Here is a 27,451-nt window from a genome sequence, read left to right as displayed (position 1 = left end):
CTTTTAAATTCACACACACACACACAAAGGCAACTGTTAATTTATAGGGGTTGTGTTTAACCTGTACATGAATTTGGGAGGTACTGCTCTGGTATCATAGTGCCTAAGGCACTTGACTGCTAACCAGAAGGCTGGTGGTTCAAACCCACCAGCTACTCCTCAGAAGGAAGATGGGGCAATCTATTTCTGTAGTGATACTGCCTTGGAAACCCAAGAAGGGATCGCTGAGTTGGGTTGGACTCGATGGCACATAACAATAAACTATCTTCCCAGTATTATCTTCCAGTCCATGAACATAGGATGCCTTTATTTAGGTATCCTTTCAAAATTGTTTTGCAGTTTCCAGGGTGTAGGCTTTGCATTTGTTTTGTTCACTGTTACTGTAGCAACATACCTGATTTCTGATTATTGATTTATATACTGCAACTTTGCTAAAGTCATTATCTCTAAGAGGGTTTTTTTTTGGGGGGGGGGGCGAGAAGAGACTTTTAGGGTTTTCTGTATTTAAGACCAAATCATCAGCAAATAGTTTTACTTCTTCCTTCCCAATTAGCAGCTTTTACTTACTCTTCTTGTCCAAGTGCCCTGGCTAGAACCTCCAGTACAGTGCAAAGAGGGGACATCCTAGTCTTGTCCCTAATCATAGAGGGAAAGTAGGTCTTTCATCATTAAGTACTAGCTCAGTTTTTGGTAGGTGCCCTTTATTGGACTGAGGACGTTGCCTGTTTTTAGTTGAATGTTGTTAAGAAGGATTTTAAAAGGCTCTGACAGGAAGCCTTTAAATACAGACTTAACCTACTCGATATAATTGACAAGTTCGAATCTGTACAAGAAGGCAGAATCTATAATATATAAAGGAATCATCATTTGTGCCTAATAAAAAGCAATTTAAAAAGAATTTTTTTTTTTTTTTTTTTAACAATGTGCATTGCCGCCTTCCACAGTGATAATATCCAAGATTCCAGCAGGGTAGTCAATTCTCATTTGTTTTTTTTGAAGACAGGCATGTTGGCCTTTGATAATAAGGCAGCAATGTGTGCAAATTGCTATATTGGACCTTAAAAGGCAGATGGCATGCCTATCTTCCTCAGCTGTTTTATTTAAAAAGTCTACATAGTGGTGAGCGGCTATGGACAATGTAGATTACATACAACACCCAAGCAATAAGGGTCCTAACGCAGTACTGGATCACCTTAGCTGGCTGAGTTAGAGCCAGGATCTACCTTCCTTTGGAGAAGGCATGCTGTTTACGTTAATTCTGGTCTTCATTATCTGCAGGAAAAGTAAATCCTAATTATATGCTACAGCCAGAATGATCATAAACTTAAAGGATTTCAATATTCTTAGGAAGGAGACTTCCTAAGAATATTAGGGATCTCAATTTAGATAACGTTACCCAAGCAAAGAATCAGTGTCTACTAAGACCACTTTCAGTGGTCAAAGTATATTGTTTTATCAGGGGTAGGAGTGGAAGAAGAGGGACACACTACTTAATATCCATGTAAAACTGATATGCAACCTTTGTTTACCATGCCAAAGTGTGAAGCACCATTGTTAAGAGTGGCCAATCTGATCAGATGTAGAAACTAGAATTCACAAGGAACAGATACTCTTTATCAAAATTTAAATTATTACATAGAACAAAACTGCCAGTTTTACAACTGATATGTTTTAATGTAATTTTAGGTAATTTTACAAACACTTATGGAATGCCTATTATTATACTTAAGGCATTGCACTGGATCTTCCCAAAGACATGCCTTATTAGATACAATTTTCAATGACTTTTTCTTCTTGCTTGCTTCAGAAACTACCTCTTGGGCTGAAGAGCAGCATAAAGCCCTAGCTAGGGCTGTGGTTTGGCCACCCCTGCTCTACACTCTAATCTCTTTCAGAAGTGAGCATAACAGTCACTACTATCTTGATAAGGAAGTGTAGATTAGCAGTCACTTTATCACCTGCAGAGAAAAATTAATTCCTTTTATATAATAATGATAAATGGATAGGTTGTATGGCTCTACTTTACAAAAAAAGTGAAAGTTTTATGTTTAATGCCTGTCACTAACAAAGACAAATAATGAAACCACAAAAAATCTGAATAAACTTCTATAAATTAGAAAATAAGTTATAGGTTAAACAGTTGCTTCAAATTGGGAAAAGCATTATGTAATAATAAAAAAATCTGTATGCAACTAATTACAAGTTTGTAAATACTCTCAAAAAGTTTCTCAAAAGTCTTATGTTATCTTGAAATAATGACACATTAAGTCTTTAACTTACAAGAAACTATAAAACAGTATTAAATTCAAGGAAATACTGAAAATAATTGAGGTATATATTTGATGCAGTAGAAACTATCATTTGAAAACTATTAAGTCTAATTTCATGTTAGAATCTGTAAATGGAGATTAGTTTGGACTGTATGAGATAGGAGACAATAAAACTTATTCTCAAAGACATGCCAGTATTACTTCCTTCAAACAAAAATCTCAGCAAATGATATTTTCATACTATGCATGGGAATAACTAAAACTTTTATTAGATATGGTTTTCCAGTAACAACAATGTGAAAATTGGAATTATCAATTCAAAGAGCAGTGAAGTCTGAAATTTTAAAAAGGAGTCTAGGTATTAGGTAGGGATTAAATGATAAAGGAAGACAAAAATGTTTCTTCTTTAATACTACTCAAAAATCTCCCCTCTGTACACAATGTTATATATATATACAACTAATCCATTTTTATTTTATTGACTTCATATAATAGTGAAATCCCCTTAAGCAACCTACAGTATACAGATGGTATCCAACTGGGGGGGAAGGGGAATAGAAACACACTCGATTAACAGTATTCACCCACACATTTGAGACAGACAATTCTCTTTTTTTTTTTTCTTTTTGCCAAAATTTTAGTAGTAAATTCATAAATATAGGAAATACTTTTACTCCTTCAGCATTAAAAAAGAAAACCAAAAAGTGCCAACAGGAGTGGCTTAATTACTGGTATACAAGAAAAACACAACACCAAAGGGTTTTAATTTTGCATTTTAAGTATTATGTGCATTTGTTCCATTTTTACAGTTACAAATTTTCTAGTCTGTGTTTGAGAACAGCATTTAGTAGTTTTGGACCAATTAAGAGATGTTGCTTTCAATTAGAAACATTGTGTGTATATATTTATATAAAAAAATAACCCAACATATGACTGCTCTGACAAATTTTTAAGATCAGTAAAGGCTTATTTTTGAACATGCAGTTCGGACAGAGAGAAGCAAGCCAACCTCTCTACAGTCTTGTTGCTGGTTTGGTTTTGCAGTGGTATCAACAGTGGTTTTTGGAGGGAACTGTGTGCCTTCAGCCTATCTAGTTGAAAAGATCAGACAGATACCACAATCAACACAAGGGGTAGGGGAGATGGGAAAAGGGGAGTGGGCAGGTGTTAAATGTCATATTTTGAAAGTGTGCATTTCACACTCTTTCTAAGTAAAGGATAAAAACAGGCCAATGAAGGAAAAAAAAATCTTGTAATCAAGGAAAAAAAAATAAACTGCAATCAAATCAAGACATATTAGCCGAATTAAGTTCTTTTAATAGATTGCATATATAGATGTTTAGCCACACTCTTGGATCAACTCTTTAAGAGTAGAACTTTATATCCAATTTTCATGCTTCAAATAAGATAGCCTTTCTTATTTGTTACAGTAAGGTCATGTATCCAAATTCCCACTTGTACACTGAGAGTTTTGAGAAAAAACATAGGACATGAAGGGAGTTGCCATTTTTTTTTAGCAGCAATGAAATATCACTAACCCCTTCGTACATACCGAATTCAAGTCACTATCAGAGGTGAGTGTACCACAAAGTCACCAGGTACAAAATTGCTAGTTCATTTTAAATTAATAACTTGAAATTACCCCTGCCCCCCACCCCATTACATCCCTTCTTTTTATAAACAGCAAACATTTTGCTATTTTATACATAGGCTAGCAGGCTTGTTTCAATATGAAAGTGCTAATTCATTTACAGATTTTTTTTTAATCAGTTATGTAGTGCTATAATAAATGTCCAATAATCTACATAGGAACAATCTTTGATGAATGAAAATGATGAAGATTGAATAAGGCTACCAGATTACCTTATCTTATTTACATATAAAGAATAGATACCCAATGGTGAGGAGACAGAAATCGGACAAATACTCATAGGTGTAAAAATTCCATCTACCTTGAGTTTATACTGTAAATGAGGCATTTTAAATAGTCCTGTAGCCCATGCCTATTTTTTTCCTCAGAAAAAGAAAAGCTGCCTTCATGACATCCCCTCTCGTTCACAGATTTCCACAGTGTCATTTGAAGCTTCAGAGTCAGGATCTTACATTCTTCAAAAAATAAAGAAAATCCCCCCTAAGTTACCCCTCTCCCCCAAAAATCCCTCTGGTTTCTTTTCCAGTGCCAGGTTGCATGATCAGGTCCCACCTCTTGGGATTTCTCTGTCCAATCTATTGATCAATTAGTTTAAAGCAGATTAACATGAACCAGTTCTGGAACCACTACTAGGAGGAACACAAGCTCTTCACTACAAGCACACAGCAGGAAAGAAAGTGATAACTCAATTCATCCCTGGTGCCGGGCCTCCAAAATTGAAAGAACTTGGCACAACTGGAGCACTGAATTTGTATCCTCCATGCTTCTCAATCATTTTGGATTCTAGAAAACAAGTAAGTGAAATTTTAACGGGGGTATCTGACCATCTTATTACTTTGGGGGAAATAAGGAATTCATAAGTATCAACAAACCAACAGCTTAACTACCAGTAGTAACCAGGAAGTTCCAAAGTCTGCTTGTGTTCTTCCTCCAAATGCAATGGGCAAAGGAGCATGCATTTAAAGAAGGTAACAAACTCATACTGTATGCTATGTAGTTCTTAGCCAACTTTCACCCTTCCACTGTTTAAAAAATATTTAAAAATATACGCTTCACAGTCAGATATGCCAATAATATCATCTCCCCCAAAATAATAAAATCTAATGAAGGCAAACCCAAATATATAGTACTTCAGAAAGCTGTGCCTTATTTATAAGGAGGAAGCTTCTTTAAATATAAAGCTAGTTTGGTTTACATTATTAAGACCTATAAAGTTGCTTTTGTTATATTTACAGATGATTACATATTAAAATATTTTTCTAGAGATTGTTGTACTATTCTTAGTATATATTTGAAATTTTCCAAAGGAACATGCTTATCAGAAGTTTATAGTATTTTTACACAACATTATTATCTATTAAATATTCTTGCCTACTTTCCCTCAGCTCCATGAAGGGGAGGAAAAAAAGGTAAGAAAAAGAAGTTAAACTAAACCAAAAGGATACAACACAAAATTCTCTATGGGACTTTTGTCTCCAACATATTAATGCCATAAAAAATAAAAGAAGGAAGGTGGAACTAGTTTAGACTTTTTTACAGTCAAATATGATTAGGAAATCTTTTGTACACTGAACATGTTAAATAATATTTTTGATATTTTGGGTTAAAAAATAGTTTGCAGTATATTTCTACTGGACAACATGGTTTTAGCTAAGGTATCAGTTTACTGGCAATTAGATAATAGCAAAGAATTCTTATTAAATTATCTTTACCTCTAGAAAATTGTTAGGCTATGTATTATCTAAAATGTCCTTTGGAAATACATAATGATATGCTTAGGGATGAAAAGACATGATGTCTAGGGTTTTCTTCAAAAGTACTTTTGAGATAAAAATAATATATTTTTCATAATTTAAAACATTGTATGGTTGTAATAGTATTTTAGGTTTTTATCACCATGAACTTGCATAATCTTTTCCAAGTAATACCCTGAAAATACACATTAAAATTACAGAAAGTACCAGAACAGTAAATTTTACCCAAACACAAATCCAATTCTTCCATGAAATCCTTTAGAGTCAATTCCTATTACCTGCAAAAACTATAGCTATCAAATAATTTAAAATCCATTTCACATAAAATTTGAAAAGCTGCATCAAGTCATTAATTGTATCAGAGGATCAAAGTAAGTAACATACCATGGGCTGCTCTTCTTTGATCTGCCAGAGTTGCTATATCCTGTAACTGTTTTCTTTGCTCTTCATTAAGACCATGAGTTAGAGCCTGATACCATACAGGATTACGATTTTGAATAGCTATCATAAAGAAAATGGAAGAATAAAAGCAGTAAGAGGCCTAACATTTAAGCACACAATTTTCTATTTCTACTTTATTACATTTATTGTGCACGGGCTACTTTCTATTCTTACACTCCCAGTATGAAAATTCTGATCTCCTATATAGTCTTCCCAATAGTACCCGTTTTTTCACAAATAATGTGCCTACACATAATGGGAGCTCTGGTACCAAAGTGCCTAAGGCACTTGACTGCTAACCAGAAGGCTGGCAGTTCAAACCCACCAGCCACTCCTCGAAAGGAAGATTGGGCAATCTACTTCCGTAGTGATACCACCTTGGAAACCCAAAGAGGGGTTGCTATGATGGCACATAACAACAGAAACAACACATACAATGGGTGGAAGTGACAAATTTACATGAATATTGGTGTTAACACACCCATGCATCCCATGCATATACCACATGTCTCATGACATTTCAGAAATGATTTTTGCTCTTATTTATCCTCATTCAATAGTTCATAAATGTTATATTTACAAAAGACAGGCATTAAGAGTTGAACATGTACCTGAGGTAGATACACTCCTTAGAGAGAACAATCATGGGAGAAAGAAGGGCTGTTTATGCACAGGGAGACAGTTCAGGGGACAGGAGTGCATGGAGGGATGAACACAGGGAAGAGGTAACTATTGGGAGGAAGTGGGAGGGGAGGTGTTACATTGGGGTTAATTGTAGTCAATGTCATAAGACAACATGTGTGTGAACTCCTGTATGGAAAGTGAATTTGCTCTGTAAACTTTCACCCAAATCACACACACACACACACACACACACACAAAGTCATAAATTGAGTTTGGTAGTACCCTGGTAATCAGAAAATAAACAACTGGAGTAACACACACAGCCAGGCCTGAAAGTGGTGGTGATTCCTTGTAGCTGATCTACACCCAACGATGGGTGGAGGATAGAGTGGAAGGCTGCATGTGGGGCTGCCATAGCCAGAGTATGGGCTGGTCCCACAGTGGGTGGGGGCTGTTGTCCATGCCTGCCCAGGTCCCAAGGTACCAGCTCCATGTGAAGCTGGGAAGGACAGTGCCAATACAAGCATGCACTGCCCTGACCCCACGGGGCCCTCAGATGTCCAGTTGGACCTATCTCCTCTGAGCGAGACTCATGACCACTTTCTGTCTGTGGTTCTCATGCCCATCCCAAGGTGCCCTTGTAGGCGGGAGATTCAAATAGCCCAACTACAGTGGTCAGCCAGCCAAATGGTGGGGCAGAATATGCATGGCTGAGGTGTGCAAATATGTGGGACCTGAAGTCCCGGCAAGGGTTGTTTCCAGACTGGAAAAAGTGACTTCTTTCTGCATTGGAGAAAGCTGTGTGCAAAGGAGGTAAAGAATCCTGCCAGGAGAGGGCTGCTTAAGACGCTTGAGGGTAGACTGGTAAGGGTTTGCTGCTGGTAACAAAAACGCCATGCCAACAGGCACCAAGATGAAGACATATCATTAAATCCACGGGACAGAAAAAAAAAAAAAAAAATTGAAGTCATCAACATGTAAAAAATTGGTGTAGTACACTAATGAAAATAATAGACAAGGATTTCACAGTATGCAAATAAGTATTATTTGTGTAAAAATATGGTAAATTTCAACTCTTCTATGGACAAAAATATAGGAAAATAAAATTCTAGTTTAACTTTATGCATTTTTTAAGAATTGAATTATTTTCATACAGATAGGAATCTATCTGTAGCAAATAAGGATTCTGACTGTAAATCAGTACAAACAAACAAAATTATAATAGAATCACAAAATATTAAACTTGGGGAGAGTTTAGATATAACATTAACCCAACTCCCTAAAAGATTCAAAGTTAAAGCACAGTTTGAAATGAACCAGGCAAATTAAGTTAGAATTCTAAAGTACATGCAGGAAAGAGGTAAATGTCTAATTTTTTTTTCCCATCTTGCTAATAAAACTTCCTTAAATATATATACTTTCTTTCTACACAATGCAGTTTTGCATTATTCAAGTTAAAATTAAAATGGTCACACCTTATTTTTATATTATAGCCCATATCATGGTCAAATTTAATCTGAAGTGAGAAATGGAGAAAAATTTCCAAGTAAAAAGACACCTTGCAATCTTTCACAAAAACATGCACTAGATTAATTCATATATAATAGTGTTAATTCTGACAATGTATTTCCTTATTTTAAGTTCTTGTGTATTTGTGTGAAAATTCTCTATCAATGAGTTCTATGAGAAAAAACTTCCCCACACATAAAGTTAAGAGTGCAAATGGATTTCTTTATGTTTTAGTAGCCAAGAAATTTGGGAAAAAAAAATCTGACATTCAGTCACATGATTTTCTACTTGCACTTATTGTGTTTCCTATGCACGAAGTCCCTCTAATATAAAACAACGTTTAGGTACTGACATGTGTTAAAGTCTGCAAAATATAATAAAGGCACAGACAGTAGTTCTTTGCAATTCAAATAGTTCTTTGCATCAAAACTGCTTTGCATGGGGCTTGGGAGACTAAAGCCTCGATTATCAGAGAATTTGTTAGTCTAAATCAAAGTTCCTAATGCATAGCAAATGATAAAGATCAAGGGTTGATTATGGGGGCAGGAAGTAGTATCTTGAGTATAGTGTTAATTTTGATTTCTTAGGCTGGACAGTGTAACAGATGCTGTATCTTGTTATTGTTAAGTAAGAAATCCAACTAAAGGCCAAATGGACCCCTAACACGTCCGGCACCACACACAGCCACATACTCCAGGAAATGTCTGACTCACAGGTGTAAGGTCTACATACTTACAGGTATGGGTAATCTTAATTATGCTGTTTGAAGCTCAGGATTTTATTATGCTAAAAGTGCTAATTTAGGAATACTAGACTGAATCTGTTAATGCAGAACATAGGTGGGGATGGAAGGGATTTCAAGGCCATCAGTAATGTGGGTTTGGACAGGAGGAAAAAAAAAAAAAGGTAGCCCAGTACATGCCATAATATAAGTTTTTTGAAATACGCTTCTCTCCTATGGTATACATATTACAGGAAATTATTAAGTGTCAAATTTACAAACTTAATAAAGGGAATAGGAACAAGAAAGAATAATCTGAAACTGTATTGCAACAGTAGGAATAATTGTGGTTATTTTACCAAATAATCACAAACTATATTCTAGTTTGGGTTTGATAAACCTTCTTTTTAAGGGGTAGACAAAAGTGAAAGTGGTTCAGTAAAATAAATTCAAACGAGCTATTTGAATTACATATATAACAAGCTGACTTACTTTGAAATATAGCTTTAAATATCTGATACTCATCAACAGGGTTATCTTCATCATCGATGATTGTGGAATAGCCTTCCAGAGCAGTCTCCTCAGCATCATCTTCTTCCCAATCTTCATCATCTCCATCTTCACCTGCTTGCTTAGCCAGAATCTCCAAATATTCTTGCCCATCTTCATCAATATCATCTTCATCACTTCCCAGTTCCTCTGCCAAGTTGTAATAGGTACTGTTAGTACTGAAATATTTTGTTAGTCAACAAAATGACATTACAAATCACAACTGGGTAAATTCAACAAGAGTACCTGGAACTGGTATTTAAATGCAAATTCAGCAATAGAAATTTAAATTCTCCTGGAAATACATGAAACTGAACCATGATTTATGGCATTATTTTAAAGCTAGTTTTGAGTAAGGACTACATAAGATTTGGTCCTAGGTATGCTCTGAGCCTTAATGTATATACCAAACCAACATCTCATGTAAAACAAAGGTTTAAGTTATACCTACAGAATATCATTGTGGGATTTTTTTTTTTTTAAACTGGCCATTGCTAAATGAAAAAAGACAAAAAGGGTTAATGGTTTATCTTACTTTGGAAGCATTACAATACTTCCTTAACCAACTTTCTATCACTTTATATTTTTGCTGGCCTGCAGTGTCTTACAGAAAAAATATATTCACCAACACCTTATTAATTTTATCGCACAGGTGGCAGATTTAAGTTTTAGTACTAATATATGTCTGCAATAAATGCAGGAATATTCAAAACCATAAATCTTGTAATTAGTGTAGTAGTAATAATAACATGTATACCTTTATTAATGTGTTAATTCTGTTAAATATTACTGAATACCATGTACAGAGCATTATATCAAGTGTCAAGGATTCCCTAATTTAATCCTCACAAGTTGTTATCTATATACTTCTATTACACTTGGGTAAACCATACTCATTTAAAAGTTATAGTTAACAGAGATATGATATTATCATCTTCCTTATAAAGACTCACATTTGTCTTTGCATCTGCAGTGCCAAGCACGGTTAGAATAAACAAATCTTTATGGTGTGTTGTATGCCTGTAATAGTCCTAGGAACTGGAGATACAACTAAAGTTCCTGCTTTCATGGAGCTTACACTTTAGTGGAAAGATAAATTTTTCTATGAATAAAATCATTTGGCTATGATCCCACAGTTCTTTGGAGAAGGACTAAGAAGAGTTACAAGGCCCAGTGATATTTCTAACAAAGTTTTGTTTCTCTATTACAAGTCCCTTACCTGTTTCATCATCATCTTCAGCTTCATCATCATCATCACTGTCATTCTCATGTTCTGCATGACAGGCATATGCTCTTTTTAATCCATTAAATAAAAGGATAAAAGCTGGCAAAATCTGTCCAGAAACCTGATTTAAAACTTGTGGTATTTGTTCCATATCAATAAGAGCACATAGGCCCAGAACACACATCTTTCGGTCATGAAGCCTTTAAAAAAAAAAAAAATTCTTCTTTTTCTTTTCCTTTTTTAATAAGTAGAGCTTCTCAAAAAGTTTAATAAGCAAAGGTCCAATGTACATCACTTACCCCAAGAAACAATCAACATCATTAAGCCACTGTGTAATAAAATGATTTGTAACTGGTTCAACATTATTAGGAAAGCGAAGATTTTCTAAAGTATTGAGCAGTAGATGAGGATTATAATACAAAGCTGCAATAGCAACTTGCAGGCACATTGTTCGAAGTTCACTTGTCTTAACCTCTCTGGTTAGTCTCTCTAAAGCGGCTTCCACGAATAAAGGAATACACTGTAAAGAAAGACAGCAAAATATTTCAAAACTGTAATTTATAGTATTCTAAAAAAACAAAAACAAAAACAAAAACAAAACAAATCAGCAATTTAGTTGATCCTGACTCATGGCGACACCAAGTGTTTCAGAGCGGAGCTGTGCTCTACAGAGTTTTCAATGGCAATAATCCTATGGAAGTAGACTGCCAGCCGTTCTTCCATGGAGCTGTTGGGTGGATTCAAACCACCAACATTTCAGTTAATAGATGAGAACAAACCACTGCACCACTTAACCTGCGCACATTTACTTATCATGGCCTCAACTTACCCTTTTGCCCCATTAGCTGATTTGGTAATTTTTATTCCTAGTCTTGTTGAGGCATTTCACTGAGAAATCTGATTTTAGAAAAAGTCAAATCTTCACTGAAAGTGCCTCACCACAATAAAAATCATAAAATCACAATATGCTTATTGAAACTGACCATGAAAATTACTACCTTACTGCAAAATAAAGTGGTAAACAATAACTCTCACAACATACAATTGCATAACAAACGTTAAACTCACCAGTCACATTTCCATACATGTTAAATACATGACCATTATTTTATTTTCATTAAGTTTGACAATTTAAAAATGTGGATTATTTAAGTGTCATAATCAACATACAGAATATATTAATAAAAGATGGAGATTTCCCTTCTCTGAAGAATCAAATACAGATCATTAGTAGTTAGCCTTACTAACCTGATCAATGCCACGCCCTTTGCACTGCAGAATGATGACTTCTAACAATTTTGCTGCATGACACTCTGCATCTTCTCCTGCAACTCCTGTAAGAACCTGACCAACATAGAACTTAAAATTGGAATGAGGCTTCACAAAACCTTTAAATCAGAGATCAGAGAAACACATTTCCCTGCCTGTACACAAATTCTGAATCCTTTAAAAACCTAAAGCTATTGTGTTGATTTCGACGCATAGCAACCCCCATTGGGTTTCCAAGTCTGTAAATCTTTATGGAAGTAGACGGCCTCATCTTCTTCCATGGAGCAGCTGGTGGGTTTGAACTACCAACCTTCTGGTTACCAGTCAAATACCTTACCCACTACACTACCAAAGCTCGTCAGAATCCTTCCTTCATAAGAACTTCTAATTATTGTGAATACTTATACTATTAATTATATAGACTATTGTCCAAAGCACCTGTGAGGATTTGGAGTTTTTAGCCTATATGTCATAATTGAGCACTATGGCCGCTCGGTCCACATTTTCAAAGCACCTCCCCTGTACTGTGCTAATCTGGCCTACAGCATGTTGACAACCACTGAATTGTCATAAATTAGGCTTAAAACAAAGGTAGTAGCTAAAATACCTCACTTCTTTTCTCAGGAATATCTTACTCTTATGTACAGAACTATAAAAACTATAAAAACTAAGAAACTGATGTTGGTAAGAAAATCTTTTCTCTATATGTGTCTTATAAAATAAAAACATACAAAGATGGATGTAGTAGAGCTGACAAGGGACAAGGCTGTAGTCACTTCTCAGTCACAGCCAACTACCAGGACGGAGTGACTAGTTGGACCCGTGGACTTGGGCCATGGTCACAGAGGACATCAAGCTCAACCGGCATAATATACGACACAAAAACACTGTTCCACAGCCTACTTTGGCAAGTAGCGATTGGTATCTTAAAAGCTTGCAAGGAGCCCTCTAGATGCATCTATGGGTCTCCCCTCATCCAGAGCAAAGAAGAATGAAGAAAACCAAAGACTCATGGAAACAATTAGTCCAAAGGACTGGCAGACCATGCGATCCTCAGGCTACATGACTACGAGACCCAAAGAACTAGATGGTGTCTGGCTACCACTGTCAACTACTTGTAGATCTATGTAGCAGATCCTGAATAGAGTGGGGGAACAATTTGGAATAAAACTCAAAATTAAAGGGAAAAAAAAAAAAAAGTGGCCAGGTTTGCTGGTCTGATAGAGCCTGATGGAACCCCCTGAGACTATGGCCCTTGCTGCCCTTCAGGTCTGGAATTGAACCTACTCCTGTGGCTTCCAGCCAAACAAAAGACAGGCATATGAGGTGAACATTTATATTATGTAGATACACTCTTTGGAGAGATCAATCATGGGAGAACAGAAGGGCTGTGTATGTACAGGGAGATAGCACGGGGAGCAGAGTGCATGAAGGGAAGGACACATTGAAGAGGTAACTATGGGGAGGAAGTAGGAAGAGAGTTGTTGCATTGTGGTAAACTGCAGTCAATGTCATGAGACAAAGTGTATGTGAACTACTGTATGGACAGTGAATTTGTTCTGTAAAGTTTCACCCAAATCATAATAAAAATTAAAAAACAAAACAAATATAAAGATGGAAGGGAAGGGAGGAAGACAGAAGCAGCCTCTTGGTGGCAAATGTTGCCCTATCACTCCAGACAAAAAATAAAGATGGACTCAATGTGTTACCACTGACAAACTGTTAAGTGTAACAGTAGTGTTTTGGAACAGAAAAGTAGATGGTATAGATGTGATGCTATTCCCGGAGTAATAACAAACATAACTGTCAATACACAATGAATAATAAATTATGAAAATAGACTGCCTGATCTTCCTCCCATATATAACCAGATGATTACTGAGTGACATTAAGTGTTCAGAAAAGAAGATATCAATGAAGGCAAGCTTATCTAAAGACAGAATTATTTCTTAAAATCCTAGTATTAAATTTTTCAGCTGTTTATTATTATTTTTCAGTTGTTTATTTTTTTATTAGCTGTTCCTAATGTAAGGCAGCAACAGACTAGGTAGTTAGAACACAAAAAGAATCTAGTCTTCCTTCCATTGAAAAGGACCATAAAATGCTTCCTGAACAGTTCGTCAAACTGGTTCCATAAAAAAACCTTTCTGGTGAAAAGCAGGATAGACAAATGTTGTTGTTGTTATTTGCCTTTGAGTCTGACCTGACTCATAGTGACCCCTTTTTGGGTTTCCAAGGCAGTATCACTACGGAAGTAGATTGCCCAACCTTCCTTCCGAGGAGTGGCTGGTGGGTTTGAACCGCCAGCCTTCTGGTTAGCAGTCAAGTGCCTTAGGCACTACGCCACCAGAGCTCCTGGATAGACAAACAGAGGAGTTAATTCAGATCCCTTAGCAGTTGAGGGCTAACTGAAATATCACCTCAGAACCAAAATATTGATACAGATGTAAAAAGGAGGAAAAAAAAAAAAAATCTAGCCTGGTGTTAGGTAATATATTTATCTTACAGATTTTAAGGAAGTTTAAAATCAAGACTAGAAAGCACAGATTTTATAAATAAAGTATGTTTTGGATTTAAGTATTCCGCTGCCTCTCATGCAAACCAAATCTACTGCTGTTGAATCTATTCCAACTTTTAGTGACATTGTAAGAAACAGAACTGCTTCACAGGGTTTCCAAGGCAGTAATCTTGATGGAAGCAGATTGCCACATCTTTCTCCTACTGAGTGGCTGATGGGTTTGAACACCCAATCTTTTGGTTAGTAGCCAAGCACTTAACCACTGTGCCACCACCGATCCTTTGCCTCTCAACAGAAACTGCTACAATTAAAATCCTACCAATTACTTCAATTTTCAGACTGATGTATCTCCAATTTAACCAGTTCAACTTGATTTGACTTCACAACTAAGCTGCAGGGGAAAAGTTATCTCTTACCTCTAGATTTAAGTTATTTTTTTTTTCTTCTTTAAATGTCAGTATCCACTATACTGGCTCTTTGATTTTTGAAGAAGTGAAACAGTACTTTTGACTTTAAAAAAAAATCTCAGATTTTACGTTGCTGTTATTACTGAATATCCTCCATAACCTGTAGTCTCCAGGGTTTTCCTTTATAAAACATGTTTAACCATTCCTGATTCTTTCCAAAGTCTCCCAACCAAGCCTTTGATTCTTTCCTTCTTTTGTATCCAAAGAATTAAGCTAAGCAAAGCTCCAGACACTCTAAAAATAAATATTTATAACTCCAATTACATGTCAGCAGGCAAAAGACAAGTACCTGTCAAGGCCATTAAGCATATATGTAGGAAAATGTTTTAGCCCATAAGTTCTAAAGCCTTTAATTCTGCCAAACCCATAGAATGTGTTTGCTACAATGTGGTGTATAAAAGCTTTGTGAAATATATTCTGATTTATCTAAATATGACCTACCTTTTTGCACATACTGTATATCATTTCAAGATACTTCGTATCAGATAGAAGTGTATCTGTATCAACTGTTACATAATTGTGAAGCAGAGGCATCATATCTGTATTTAAAAAAGGCATTATTATAAATCTTTACTAATAGAAAAGCGCTTTGTTTCTCAAAAATTTCCATAGAAAATAATGCAAATTCATGATCATTTTGCCCCTAACATTTCTTTTTAAAGTATTACTCATTTATAATTAAATGCATAAATAAGCCTATTTGTTAAAGAGAATTCCTTTGTACTTAATAGTTAAATAAATGAAAGATTATACACAAGGAGAGGAGAGAAATGTTTAAAAAAGAAAAAAACCTAAAGGGAAAAATGGTATCAAAATACACCTACTCCTCACTTACTGAAATGGTTAGGTTCCAAAGACCAAGTTGTTAAGTGAACATCAGCATTGTAAGAATATGGAGGATGACATTAAATCACAAAATGCAAGGCTGACTACATTATTATGTAACTACTAAATTTTATCATTATGTATCTGCCACACCAGTAAGAATCATGGCCCAGCCAAGTTGACAAATAGCCTTAATCATCATAGCCAGCCTTACTCTCCTCTCATACTTTAGCATTTGTTACTGCCATGTATCACTAATGTGCAAAATTGTCAGAAGATCTTTATGTTGGATAATGAGATGGCTGGTAAGAAGGAGTTGTTTATAATGGAAACCAATGCCATGAGTTGTCTTTGAGCATTAATTGCTACTGATAAGTATTCTACACAATGAAGCAGTTAGAAATTCAAAAGTTGTTCAAATCATGTGCTGCAATACAATCAAAACAGGAGGAAAAATCCTCAGTATTTCCACATTGATTTTTTACTCACCTGTAAAATAATCAAAGCCATCTTGCTGAAAGACCTCAAATACAAGTGGTAGTAGCTGCCACATCTGTGGAGACACTTGTTGACAAGTCAGACTATGTGCTAAAGAGAAGATCTCCTCATAGAATTCTAAAAGAGAATATTAAGTCATTAGGACAGTGTTTGCGGATATAAAATATAGTAGCAAATTCTTAGCACAATCAGTGGTATATACCTAAGACATGCTGTTGTAAAACAGTACCAATGACCTGTAAGCAGATCCCCTCAAGTTGCTGTGTTATCTAAAAAAGAAAAAACATCACAAGAAATTGAATGACACAGAATGAATTACTAAAAATAATGGATACTATAAGTCACTGCATTTAAACATGTAGTCAATACTGCAATGAAATTTTATGTCTCTTTTAATAATTGCATACTATGAAACTGTGAGCAAATCTGGGAGGAAATTTAATAAAATACTATTATAATGAGACGCACAAGAAATAATCTGCTTAACTACCTAAAAAAGAAGGAAGGAAAAAACATCTGGAAAAGTGAAAACAATGATAAAAATACACTTCCCACATCCATTCTGAAGACAGCCAATATATCTTACATGAATAAATATAAATTATCAGCCCAAATGTAATCAAAGATATTGTCAGTGACTTGCAGAAAAATCATCTAAAGGAAAGCATTGTTCCTACTATAACCCCCAAAATTCTTAAGTTACTGATTTTTCAAACTCTATTAGATATAGTGAACATAGGTCCCAACACATTCAAGTCTGAAAGGAAATACTCAACTGGATCTCAAATCCCTGAAGGTCATCAAAATGTATTTTAAAAAAGTAAATAAAATAATCAGATATAAAAGCACAATATCCATTTCAAATATACAACACTTTAATACATTTTCAATTCATCATCTACTAATGAAATAGCTACAAGATTCCTCATCGTTCTACCTATCTCCTTCAATGATAATCTAGAATACAAAAATATTTTACTGAAAAATCTCATGTTGAAAAAAGGCAATTAGTAGATAATCAAAGAATACATAAAATACATGGTTTATGGTTACGACACATAACAATTATAAACATCAAATTTAGGAGTTTGGTTATCTCTAGATTAAGAAAGAAATTAAGGAGATAGGATTAGAAAGTGGTACTCAAAGGGCTTCAATTGCATCTATCTAAAATTATTGCTTTTTTAAAAAAATTAAACAAGTCTAAAACAATTGCAAAATGTTAAAATCTGATAAATGTAGGTGGGGGATAAGAGGTACTATTCATAGTTTTCTCCATTCTTTACTCTTTGCTGCATGTTTCAAATATTTTATCTTTTAAAAATCCATAATTAGAAGACCCCTGCCTTCATTAGAAGACTCAAACCCAGTGCCATCAAATTGGGGTTTCCAAGACTGTAAAAATCTTTATGGAAGCAGACTGCCTCATCTTTCTTCCACAGAGCAGCTGATAGCTTTGAACCACCAACTTTTGGTTTCCAGCAGAATGCTTTAAACCAGTGCACCACCAAAAGACAACAGGAAAAAAAAAAATTAACAAAAGCATGTATTCCTAGGAATCACCAATTCTGGGTATCAGGATAACACAAGACAACCCCAAACAAACGAACCCTAAGGTAAAGAGATGTTAAAAATATGCTTTCTATTCTTTCTAATGCTCCAGAAACTAAGCTGTTTACGTTTACAAAGGAGCCTGAGACTGCCAGTGCTAGTGATCTGAAAAGCATAGAGTAGTCCATGTAAATGGTTTTAACATATCTTCAAACTTGTTAAATACTGGATCATTTTCTTACCTCTTTATGATCTTCAACAACACTAAGAAGTGTGTCAATGGTATTCAGGATTCCCATAGCAGTAACTGCTTTGTCATCACTTCCTTCCTCATCTGGCCCAGTTTGGATTACCTGATTAAATGTCATTGCCTGGATTCAAGAGAATAAATCTGTGTTTGCTATTAAAGCAGTTATTTTGGTTTTGGTCTAAAATTTTTACATTTTAAAAAATTCTCATTAGGATAGAATAACATCAACTTCTATCAAAATATGTTAATGTTGTCGAGTTGGTAATGACTCAAAGCAATTCCATATACCCTTTGAAATCTTCTGTTCAGCTCTTTTATGTCATCATTTCTTCTATTCACTTTCATTACTCAACTTTCAAAGACTCTCCAGACATCCATCCAGTTTCTTTCTTTCTTCCCCATATTTTTAATGACCTTTTGCATTCATGTATGATGTCATCCTAGAATCTATCTGGTCTTTGGTCATTAGTTTTTAACATGCCGAATTCTACTCTTCACATGGTCTCTAAATTCAGGTAGAATATACTTAAGGTTGTACTTTGGCTTTCATGGACTTGTTTTAATTTTCTTCAGCTTCAACTTTAACTTCATATGAGCAATCAATGATCTATTTTATAGTTGGCCACTGGCCTTGTTCTGATTGATGATACTGAGCTTTTCCACTGTCTCCTTCCACAGATGTAGCTAATTTGATTCTTGTCCATTCCATCTGGTGAGGTCCACGTATACAGTTGCCATTTACATTGTTGAAAAAGGTTATAGTCAATGAATAGGTATTTCCCATTCTCCAAATTAAGACCTTAAGTTCTATAATCTAAGGGTCCTGCTCCATTTACTGAGTAACCTTAAAGAAGTTTCTTGACGTCTATGTTTCTTCACATTCATTTGGAGGATTCACAGATACACTGTAAGCATTAAATTAGGTAGGGCACACAAAGTTCTTAAGGGCATATGAATATTATTATTTATTGATTAATATTATTGGCTGACAGATGACAATGTAAAATGAGTATATTTATTCAACAAGCAGGTTGATTTGTCCGGTAAAATTCAGCTGCTTTATTTTGAACAAACTTCCAAGGAGGAAAAAGTAACTAATAATTAACAAATCTGTCTTGGAAGAAGTACAGCTGGAATGCTCCTTAGAAGCAAGGATGGTGAGAGTTTGGTCATTAGGAGGGACCAATCTTGGAGAAGGAGACCATGCCTGGTAAGGTGGAAGACTCAACAAGATAGACACTCTGGCTACAACAATAGGGTTTATTATGAGAATGGCATAGGACAGGGCAGTGTCTCCTGTTGTACATCGAGTTGCTGTGAGTCAGAAGCCACTTGAGGGCACTTAACAATTCTCAGTAATTTGGGGATAGGTACTGTATTAGCTCCATCACTTACCATGAAAAGTGAGGAAAACTGTGAGGTATAATAAACAAAGGTCAACTATAAAACAAATAATTACAGAAATTTCATTTAAATAAATCTGTAACTACTTCACTTTAAGTTAGTTCAAAATACTGCAGGAAAATACAGTCATCATGCAGCATGAGGTAGTAATTAAGAACATGAACTATAGAGGCAGACAGGTCAGGTTTGAAACTCCAACCCACCTCTTACTAGCTTGGGCAAGTTTCTTCACCCTTTTATGCTTCGTTTTCTTTCTATAAAATAGGAATATTCTTCATGTAGGACTATGTGAGGATTAAATGAGTTATATATGTGTCAAGGACTTAAAAATACTTGCTGTATATAGTACGCTCTTTAAAAATATTTGCTACATGGCAAATGAGGCAAGCAACTTGTGACATAATGCCTGAAACTTACTGAGAGCTGAATCAAAATACTTGAATAAATGGTTCAAACAACATACCAAATGTTGTGTCATTTCTACTGCAATAGGAGTAACTTCCTCACTATACTCGCAGATCATTTTCTGAATTACATTGGTAAGGTCATCATTCTCTGTTTCTCTTATAATGTGAAGGAGAGCTTGCATTACGGGTCTAATGAATGGCGTGATGTATTCTTTAGCTGTAAGAAAAAAATAAAACAACACATTTTTGGCCAAAACAGCTAAAACATCTTAAAATCTGATCTAGCACACCAAAGAGTAAAAAACTGAAATATTTTCACAAAAAAGGGGGAGACAATATGCCAGGTTTCTATTAATAGTCCTTGTAAAATTATATCCAAAAACATTCTACTATTTTTGGCTTTCATATCTTTTACCTTTTTCTTGATTGCTGATCAACACCTGAAGTGCAATAGCAGCTTCCACTTTCACAGGCATTTCCCTATCATCTATCAGGCATCTTCTTGTCAGTTCTAAGGCTGTTTGCAGGTTCTGGTCACTTTTGAACTTTACTTCACAAAAATAATGGAGGACCCAGCAAGCCTTTATTTAAAAAAAGAAAGCTCTGAGTTATTATAGATAAACTTCCATTAATTACCCACAAACTTTATCTCTATTTCCAAAGTTCTGTGTGGGATTTTGGAGGCTGGCCAGTGGTGAATGTGTCCAGAAAGACAACACTAGACCAGTACTATGATCCCAATTTACTCTTTGGCTGCAGGATATCTGTGTGGACAGCAAGATCTGAATGCAAAACACAGACAGATACTGCTACCAGACATAGATGATACTATGCACACATTACAGCAGCCATTTAATGATTTATGCTGAACAAAAGCCTAAAATGAAATGCAAAATACAGGTAGTTCTCAGATGCCCTCCCGTTTCTTCAACAATTTTTAGGAAGTCAGAACAGGTGCATATGGTTTTTATTTAGCCTTACATTAGTCCACGGAAGGAGCCCTGATACAGCAGTGGTTAAATGCTCACCTGCTAACCATTCAGAAGAAAGATGTGTCAGTCTGTTCCATAAAGATTTACAGCCTTGGAAACCCTATGAGGCAGGTTCTACTGTCCTGAAAGGTCTCTGTAAGCCAGAGCTGTGGGTTTAGTGCAAGAAAAGGCTTTAAGCCTTTTTCAGTGATTTAAAAGCTGCACCATGGAACAAGTGAAGGTGACTGTGATGAAGAATTTGTTAAGAATAGGGATTGGGATTGGTTCAATACTTTCCAAGTGAGGGCAAATTTATATAACATTAAAGGGCAGGTAGTTATAAGTAAGTTGGATATCTGTAACCTGTGGATTGATTATACAGCTTTTAAAGAGAGCACAAAAGTTATAATAAAAAAGTCTACATAAGTAACTCTTTACAAGATACAAATATATGAACTACTAGAGCTTTAAAACATACCCTTGCTCTCATGTATCCCAATTCACTGCTGAAGAGAGGGAATACATGATTCTGTAACATATATTCCATTTGATCTTTGTAGATCTTTTTCTGTAAATATAAACAAAAATTATTTTTGAAACAGTTCCTTATACTATCATCTAAAATTCTAAATAGATTTATCAGTGCTAAAAAATTATTACTGACACACAACACACATTTATTCTGTGTCTCTGAATCAGAGGATCTAAAACTAATATCCTAGAACTTTACTATCAAGAACACATTTTATTTAACGTGATTAGACAGACAACTATACCAAATCTTCACAAAGAAAACCTTATGAATAGCAGTGAAACACTGTCTGATACGGTGTTGAAGATGACCCTTCAGGCTGGAAGGCACTCAAAAACAACTGAGGAATAGCTGCCTCCTCAAAGTAGAGTCGATCTTAATGATGCCCATGGAGTAAAGCTTTCAGGACCTGCATTTTCTTATGCGGCACAACTCAAAATGGGAAAAAAAATAGCTGCAAAGGTCCACAAATAATCAGAATGTGGAAAGTACAAAGTATGAATGTAGGAAAATTGGAAGTTGTCAAAAAATGAAATGGACAGGTATTGGCCACTCTGACTCAGATAATCATATGGTCTACTATGCTGGGAATGACAAATTGAAGAGGAATGGCATCACGTTCATCGTCAAAAAGCAGGTTGCATGATCTATCCTGCAGTACAATGCTGTCAGTAATAGGATAATATCCATACTCCTACAAAGAATACTATTATTCAAGTTTATGCACAAACCAGTAAAGGCAAAGATGAAGAAATAAAGTTTTTTTTTTTTTTTTTAAACCAACTTCTGCATTCTGAAATTGACAAAACACACAATCAAGATGTATCGGTAATTACTGGTGACTGGAATGCGAAAAGCTGGAAACAAAAACAATTATCTTATAGTCAGTAAAACATGTCCACAAGAGCCAAAATACAACCTTGATTACATCCCACATGAATTTAGAGATCATCTGAAGAACAGATTTGATGCACTGAAAATGAATGACCAAAGACTAGATGAGTCGTGAGATGACATCAAAAACATACACGAAAAAGCAAATAGTTATTAAAAAGAGAGGAAAGGAAGAAAAAACCAAAAGGATGTCAGAAGAGACTCTGAGACTTGCTCTTGAACAGAGAGTAGCGAATGCAATTGTAAAAGTGGTAAAATAAAAGAGCTGAACAGAATATTTCAAAGGGCAGGCTGAAAAGACAAAGTAAAGTATAAGGAAATGGGCGAAGACCTGGAGTTAGAAAACCGAAAAGGAAGAACATATTCAGCATTTCTCAAGTTGAAAGAACCGAAGAAAAACTGAAGTCTTGAGTTGGAATACTGAAGGATTCTATAGGCAAAAATATTGAATGATACAGAAAAATACTAAAAGAAGATGGAAGGAATATACAAGGTCACTGTACCAGAAAGAATTGGTCTATGTTCATTAATTTCATGAGGTGGCATATGATCAAGAACCAATGCTACTGAAGGAAAAAATCCAAGCTGCACTGATGGAATTGGCAAAAAATAAGGCTCCAGGAATTAAGAGAAAAACAATTGAGATGTTTTAACAAACAGATGCAGTGCTGGAGGCCCTTACAAGCTTATGTCAAGAAATGTGGAAGACAGCTACCTGGCCAAATGACTGGAAGTGATCAATGTATACGTATATTCCAAAGAAAGGAAACACCAAAGAATGCGGAAATTATCGAGCAGTATCAATATAACATCCACGTAAAATTTTGCTGAAGATAATGCAAAAATGATTCCAACACTATATAAACAGGGAACTGCCAGAACTTCAAGCTGGACTCAGAAGAGGGTATGGAATGAGGGATATCACTGCTTAAGATAATTCTAAAAGAGCTGAAGCAGTATATTGACTGGGAACTTCCAGAAATTCAAGCTGGACTCAGAAGAGGATATGGAATGAGGGTTATCATTGTTGATGTCAGATGGATCTTGGCTAAAATCAAAGAATACCAGAAAGATGTTTATCTGTGCTTTATCAACTATGTAAAGACATTAACAAATTATGGATAACATTGGGAAGAATGGGAATTCCACAACACCTAATTGTGCTCATGAGAAATATGTACTTAGACCAAGAGGCAGCCATTCAAACTGAACAAAGGGATACTGCATGGTTTAAAATGAGACAGGGTGTGCACCAGAGTTGTATCCTTTCACAGTACTTAGTAAAACTGTACATTGAGCAAATAATCCAAAAAGCTGGAGTATATGAAGAACACAGATGGTGTCAAGGTTAGAGGAACACTCATTAGCAACCTGCAATACGCAGACAGTACAACCTTCCTAGCTGAAAGTGAAGAGGACTTAAAGCACTTACTAATTGTGGTAGTTAAGTTGTGTGCCAACTTGGCTAGGCCTGGTTGAGTGGCTGGGCAGCTGGATGTAGTTATTCCCCATGGTAAGATTGGTAATTAACTCCATGGTGGAATGTATTGGAGCAGCTGAGTAGCTACTTACAGATGTGGTCTGCTTCTCATATATAAGCAGCAGCTTTGGGAAGAATCTCTGGCTTACAGCATGCTTGAACCCTGCATGTAGCCATGTCATTGTTCAACAGCCTGTCATGCTCTGCCAACCTTGGGACTTTCAATGGACTTGAATTAAGGGCCTGCTATGTGGTTTGGTAACATTGGGACTGTGCCATTTTATGTCAACGTTGGGCTTGTTAGCCTCAGCAGCTACTAGCTGCCCCAGTGAAGAAATGCCTCTAGCTTCAGTGGGCTGGGAACAAGAGGCAAAGCTAAAGCCCAAAAGGTTGAGGGGCTTTCACACTTTGAACTTGGACTTAAAGCCTTCAAATTCTAAGAATAAACTCCTGTTTGTCAAGGACATCCCATTTGTGGTATTTTCTTGTCAGAGCGGCACTAGGTAACCAGAACACTAATGAAAATAAAAGACTACAGCCTTCAGTATGAACTGCAGCTAAGTTATAAAGAAAACAAAAATCCTAACAACTGAACTAATAAACAGCATCACAATAAAAGGAGAAAAGATTAAAGTTGTCAGGGATTTCATTTCACATGGATCTACAATTAACACTCATGAAAACGGTAGTCAGGAAATCAGACATTGTATTGCACTGGGCGTATCTGCAGAAAAAGACCTTTTTAAACTGTTAATGAGCAAAGATGTAACTTTGAAGAATAAGGTGCACCTAAAGCTCTGGTGGCAAGGTTGGTGGTTCAAACTCTCTAGCTGCTCTGCAGAAGGAAGATGGGGCAATTTACTTGTGTGAAGAGTTATTGCCTCGGAAACCCAGAAGGAGTTGCTATGAGTTGCAATCGACTCGATGGCAGTGAGTTTGTTTTTTGGTTTGGAATCTAAGCCATGGTATTTTCAATTACCTCTTTTTCAAGTCAGAGCTAGACACTGAATAAGGAAGACCACAGAAGAGTTGATGCCTTTGAACTTTGAAAATACCACGGACTGCCAGAAGAATGAACAAATCTGTCTTGGAAGAAGTAAAACCAGAATGCTTCTTGGAAGTGAGAATGGCTAGAGTTCATTGCACCTACTTTGGTCACGTTGCCAGAAGGGACTATTCCCTGGAGGATATCATGCTTGGTAAAGTAGAGGCTCAGTGAAAAAGGGATAGAAAGGGATGACCCTCAACAAGATGCATCGACACAGTGGCTGCAATGATGGGCTCAAGTATAGTAAGGATTGTGAGGATCGCTCAAGACAGGGCAGTGTTTCAGTCTGTTGTACACGGCATCACTATGAGTTAGAACCAACTCAACGGCATCTAACAACAATTATTAAGCTGAAGCTTCTAAACAGAAATCTGATCCAGTCAGTCATTCTGTTTTATGAGCTTTGTGTCACAAAAACAAGGTCGAAATGAACGCACACGTTCACAAACTTTTTAAAAGGTCACTCTTGAGAAGATAAACACTATACTACAACACAAAAAGAAAATAATTCAAGTAAAAGGAAATACCTTTAGCATAAGCAATGATATACAGATAAATTGGATGTCATCAAAACTCCAAACTTCTATTTCAAGGACAACATCAAGAAAGTGAAAAGACAACCAACCAACAAAGGGAAGAAAATACCTGCAAATCTGAGAAGGGTCTAGAATCGAAAATACATATAAAAAACAACTCTATAATAAAAATGACAAGTAACCCAATTTTAAAATGTGCAAAGGATCTGATTAAACATTTTTCCAAATACAAAAATATTAGAGCATTAAGGACATAAAAAAATTCTCTACATCATTAGCCTTCAGGGATTTCACATGCACTAAGATGGTTATAAATAAAAAAGACAGATAACTATAAATGTTGGATAGGAAGAAGTGAAGAAAGGGGAACCCTCATACATGGCTGGTGAGAATGTAATATGGTACAGCTGCTTTGGAAAAGTCTGGCAGTTCCTCAAAATATGACCAACAAATTCAACTCCTAGGTACATACACCCAAGAGAAATGAAAATATTATGTCCACACAAAACGAGATACATGAATGTACATACCAGTATTTTTCATATAGCCAAAAAGCTAGAACAACTTAAATGTCTACCAACTGATGAATGGATAAATAAAACGTAGTAGTATCCATACAATGCAGTATTATTTGACCATAAAAAGGAATGAACTATTCATACATGCTAAAATACGGACTAACCTTGAAAACATAATGCTAAATGAAAACAGCTAACCACAAAGAACCAAATATTACTTCATTCCATGTATATGAAGGAGCTCGGGTAGTATAGGGCCTAAGGCACTTGACTGCTAACAAGAAGGCTGGTGGGGTTCAAACCCACTAGCCATTCCTTGGAAAGAAGGTTGGGCAATCTATTTCTGTAGTGATACTGCCTTGGGAACCTGAGGAGGGGTCGCTATGAGTCAGGTCTGGCTTGATGGCACCTAACAACCATTTATATGAAATTCCAGAATATGAAAATAAATGGAGAAAAGAAAATTTGTGGTTGCTTAGGGCTGAGGAAATGAGAAGGTTGAGGAGAAATGGACAGTGAGTGCGAACAGTTACATTCTTCTTGGGGTGATGAGAGTTTTGGAACCAGCAGTGATGATTGCACAATTCTGAATATATTAAAAACCATTGACTTGCACACTTTACATGGGCCAATTATGTAGAACCTGAATTATATATCAATAAAGCTGTTATTTAAAACAAACAAACAACTACTTGTGTGTATAGGCAAACACACACACACACACACACACACACACACACTGTATACCTTAAGAAGTATTTCAGCTAAAGAGCCGATCATATGCAGGGCTCCATCTTTTTTTCGAGGATCGGCATTTTGTTCTGTAAGAATCTGGTAGCAAAATCCCATAGTTTTTTGCAGTACCTAGATTTAAAAAAAAAAAAAAAAGTACTTTAATGGATATCCCAAACCATCTGCAAAACACATACTAATAATAAAATTACTTACACAATTAACATTAAAAAGTATATACTTGAACAAATTTTAAATAATAAAGCAAAAGGTATTCACACTTAAACAACCTACCTCTTTCCTCTTACTACAGGCTGTAAACAAAAGTGTTTGGGCAGCAGTGGTAGGAGAAATGAAATCTTCAAAGACATCTAGAGAACAAATTGAAAATTAAGGTAAGGCATAAAACAGAAATTTACACTTATTCACCAAAACATTTTCACATACATATAATTTGTAAACAGTGCTCTGTATAAAACAAGCCACTTAAAATTTGGTATATCTTTAATAAGGAGTATGAAAATGAATCCAGATCCCAATATAACTTTTGAGTGGTGCATTTAATCCATTAATATTCAGTGTAATTACTGACAAGTATGAATTGGTTGCTATAATTTTGTTACATGTTCATGGTGTCCCTGGTTTCTTTGTTCCTTACTTTCTGTGCAGAGCTCATTATGTTTATGGATCATGTTATATTTCCTATGTTGCTGTTGTTTTGATATTTGCTGAATATTTGTGCTTGTCCTCTTTTTCATTGTGATGTGAAGGTTTATCATTTTTCTTTGAGGTTACCTGTGATTTATA

At 35.7% G+C, this 27,451-nt stretch overlaps 1 protein-coding gene and 1 non-coding gene across 2 annotated transcripts in view; both read right to left on the bottom strand.

Moving 5' to 3' along the window:
• Positions 1-4,606: 4,606 nt before the first annotated feature.
• The window catches only part of IPO7 (importin 7), a 71,818-nt gene continuing 48,973 nt past the window's right edge, over positions 4,607-27,451 (bottom strand). The window contains exons 11-25 of the mRNA XM_007955017.2: positions 26,939-27,015; positions 26,660-26,776; positions 21,383-21,472; positions 20,349-20,514; positions 19,990-20,150; positions 18,115-18,243; positions 16,524-16,590; positions 16,313-16,438; positions 15,440-15,537; positions 11,993-12,088; positions 11,044-11,264; positions 10,739-10,944; positions 9,463-9,669; positions 6,060-6,176; positions 4,607-4,704 (exon numbers count right to left, since the gene is read on the bottom strand). Coding sequence (XP_007953208.1) covers positions 4,607-4,704; positions 6,060-6,176; positions 9,463-9,669; positions 10,739-10,944; positions 11,044-11,264; positions 11,993-12,088; positions 15,440-15,537; positions 16,313-16,438; positions 16,524-16,590; positions 18,115-18,243; positions 19,990-20,150; positions 20,349-20,514; positions 21,383-21,472; positions 26,660-26,776; positions 26,939-27,015 — 1,976 coding nt within the window. The remainder of the gene's footprint in view (positions 4,705-6,059; positions 6,177-9,462; positions 9,670-10,738; positions 10,945-11,043; positions 11,265-11,992; positions 12,089-15,439; positions 15,538-16,312; positions 16,439-16,523; positions 16,591-18,114; positions 18,244-19,989; positions 20,151-20,348; positions 20,515-21,382; positions 21,473-26,659; positions 26,777-26,938; positions 27,016-27,451) is intronic.
• Positions 20,597-20,779, bottom strand: LOC122151635. Its single transcript, XR_006164240.1, has one exon. It is a non-coding gene; the product is annotated as a small nucleolar RNA SNORA23 (small nucleolar RNA).

The sequence above is a fragment of the Orycteropus afer genome, unplaced genomic scaffold (genome assembly GCF_000298275.1).
Source record: "Orycteropus afer afer isolate SDZICR_OR568_19922 unplaced genomic scaffold, OryAfe1.0 scaffold00014, whole genome shotgun sequence".
In the NCBI taxonomy this organism is placed as follows: domain Eukaryota; kingdom Metazoa; phylum Chordata; class Mammalia; order Tubulidentata; family Orycteropodidae; genus Orycteropus; species Orycteropus afer.
Note: the sequence above shows the minus strand (reverse complement) of the source record. Positions and strands in the feature narration are given on the sequence as shown.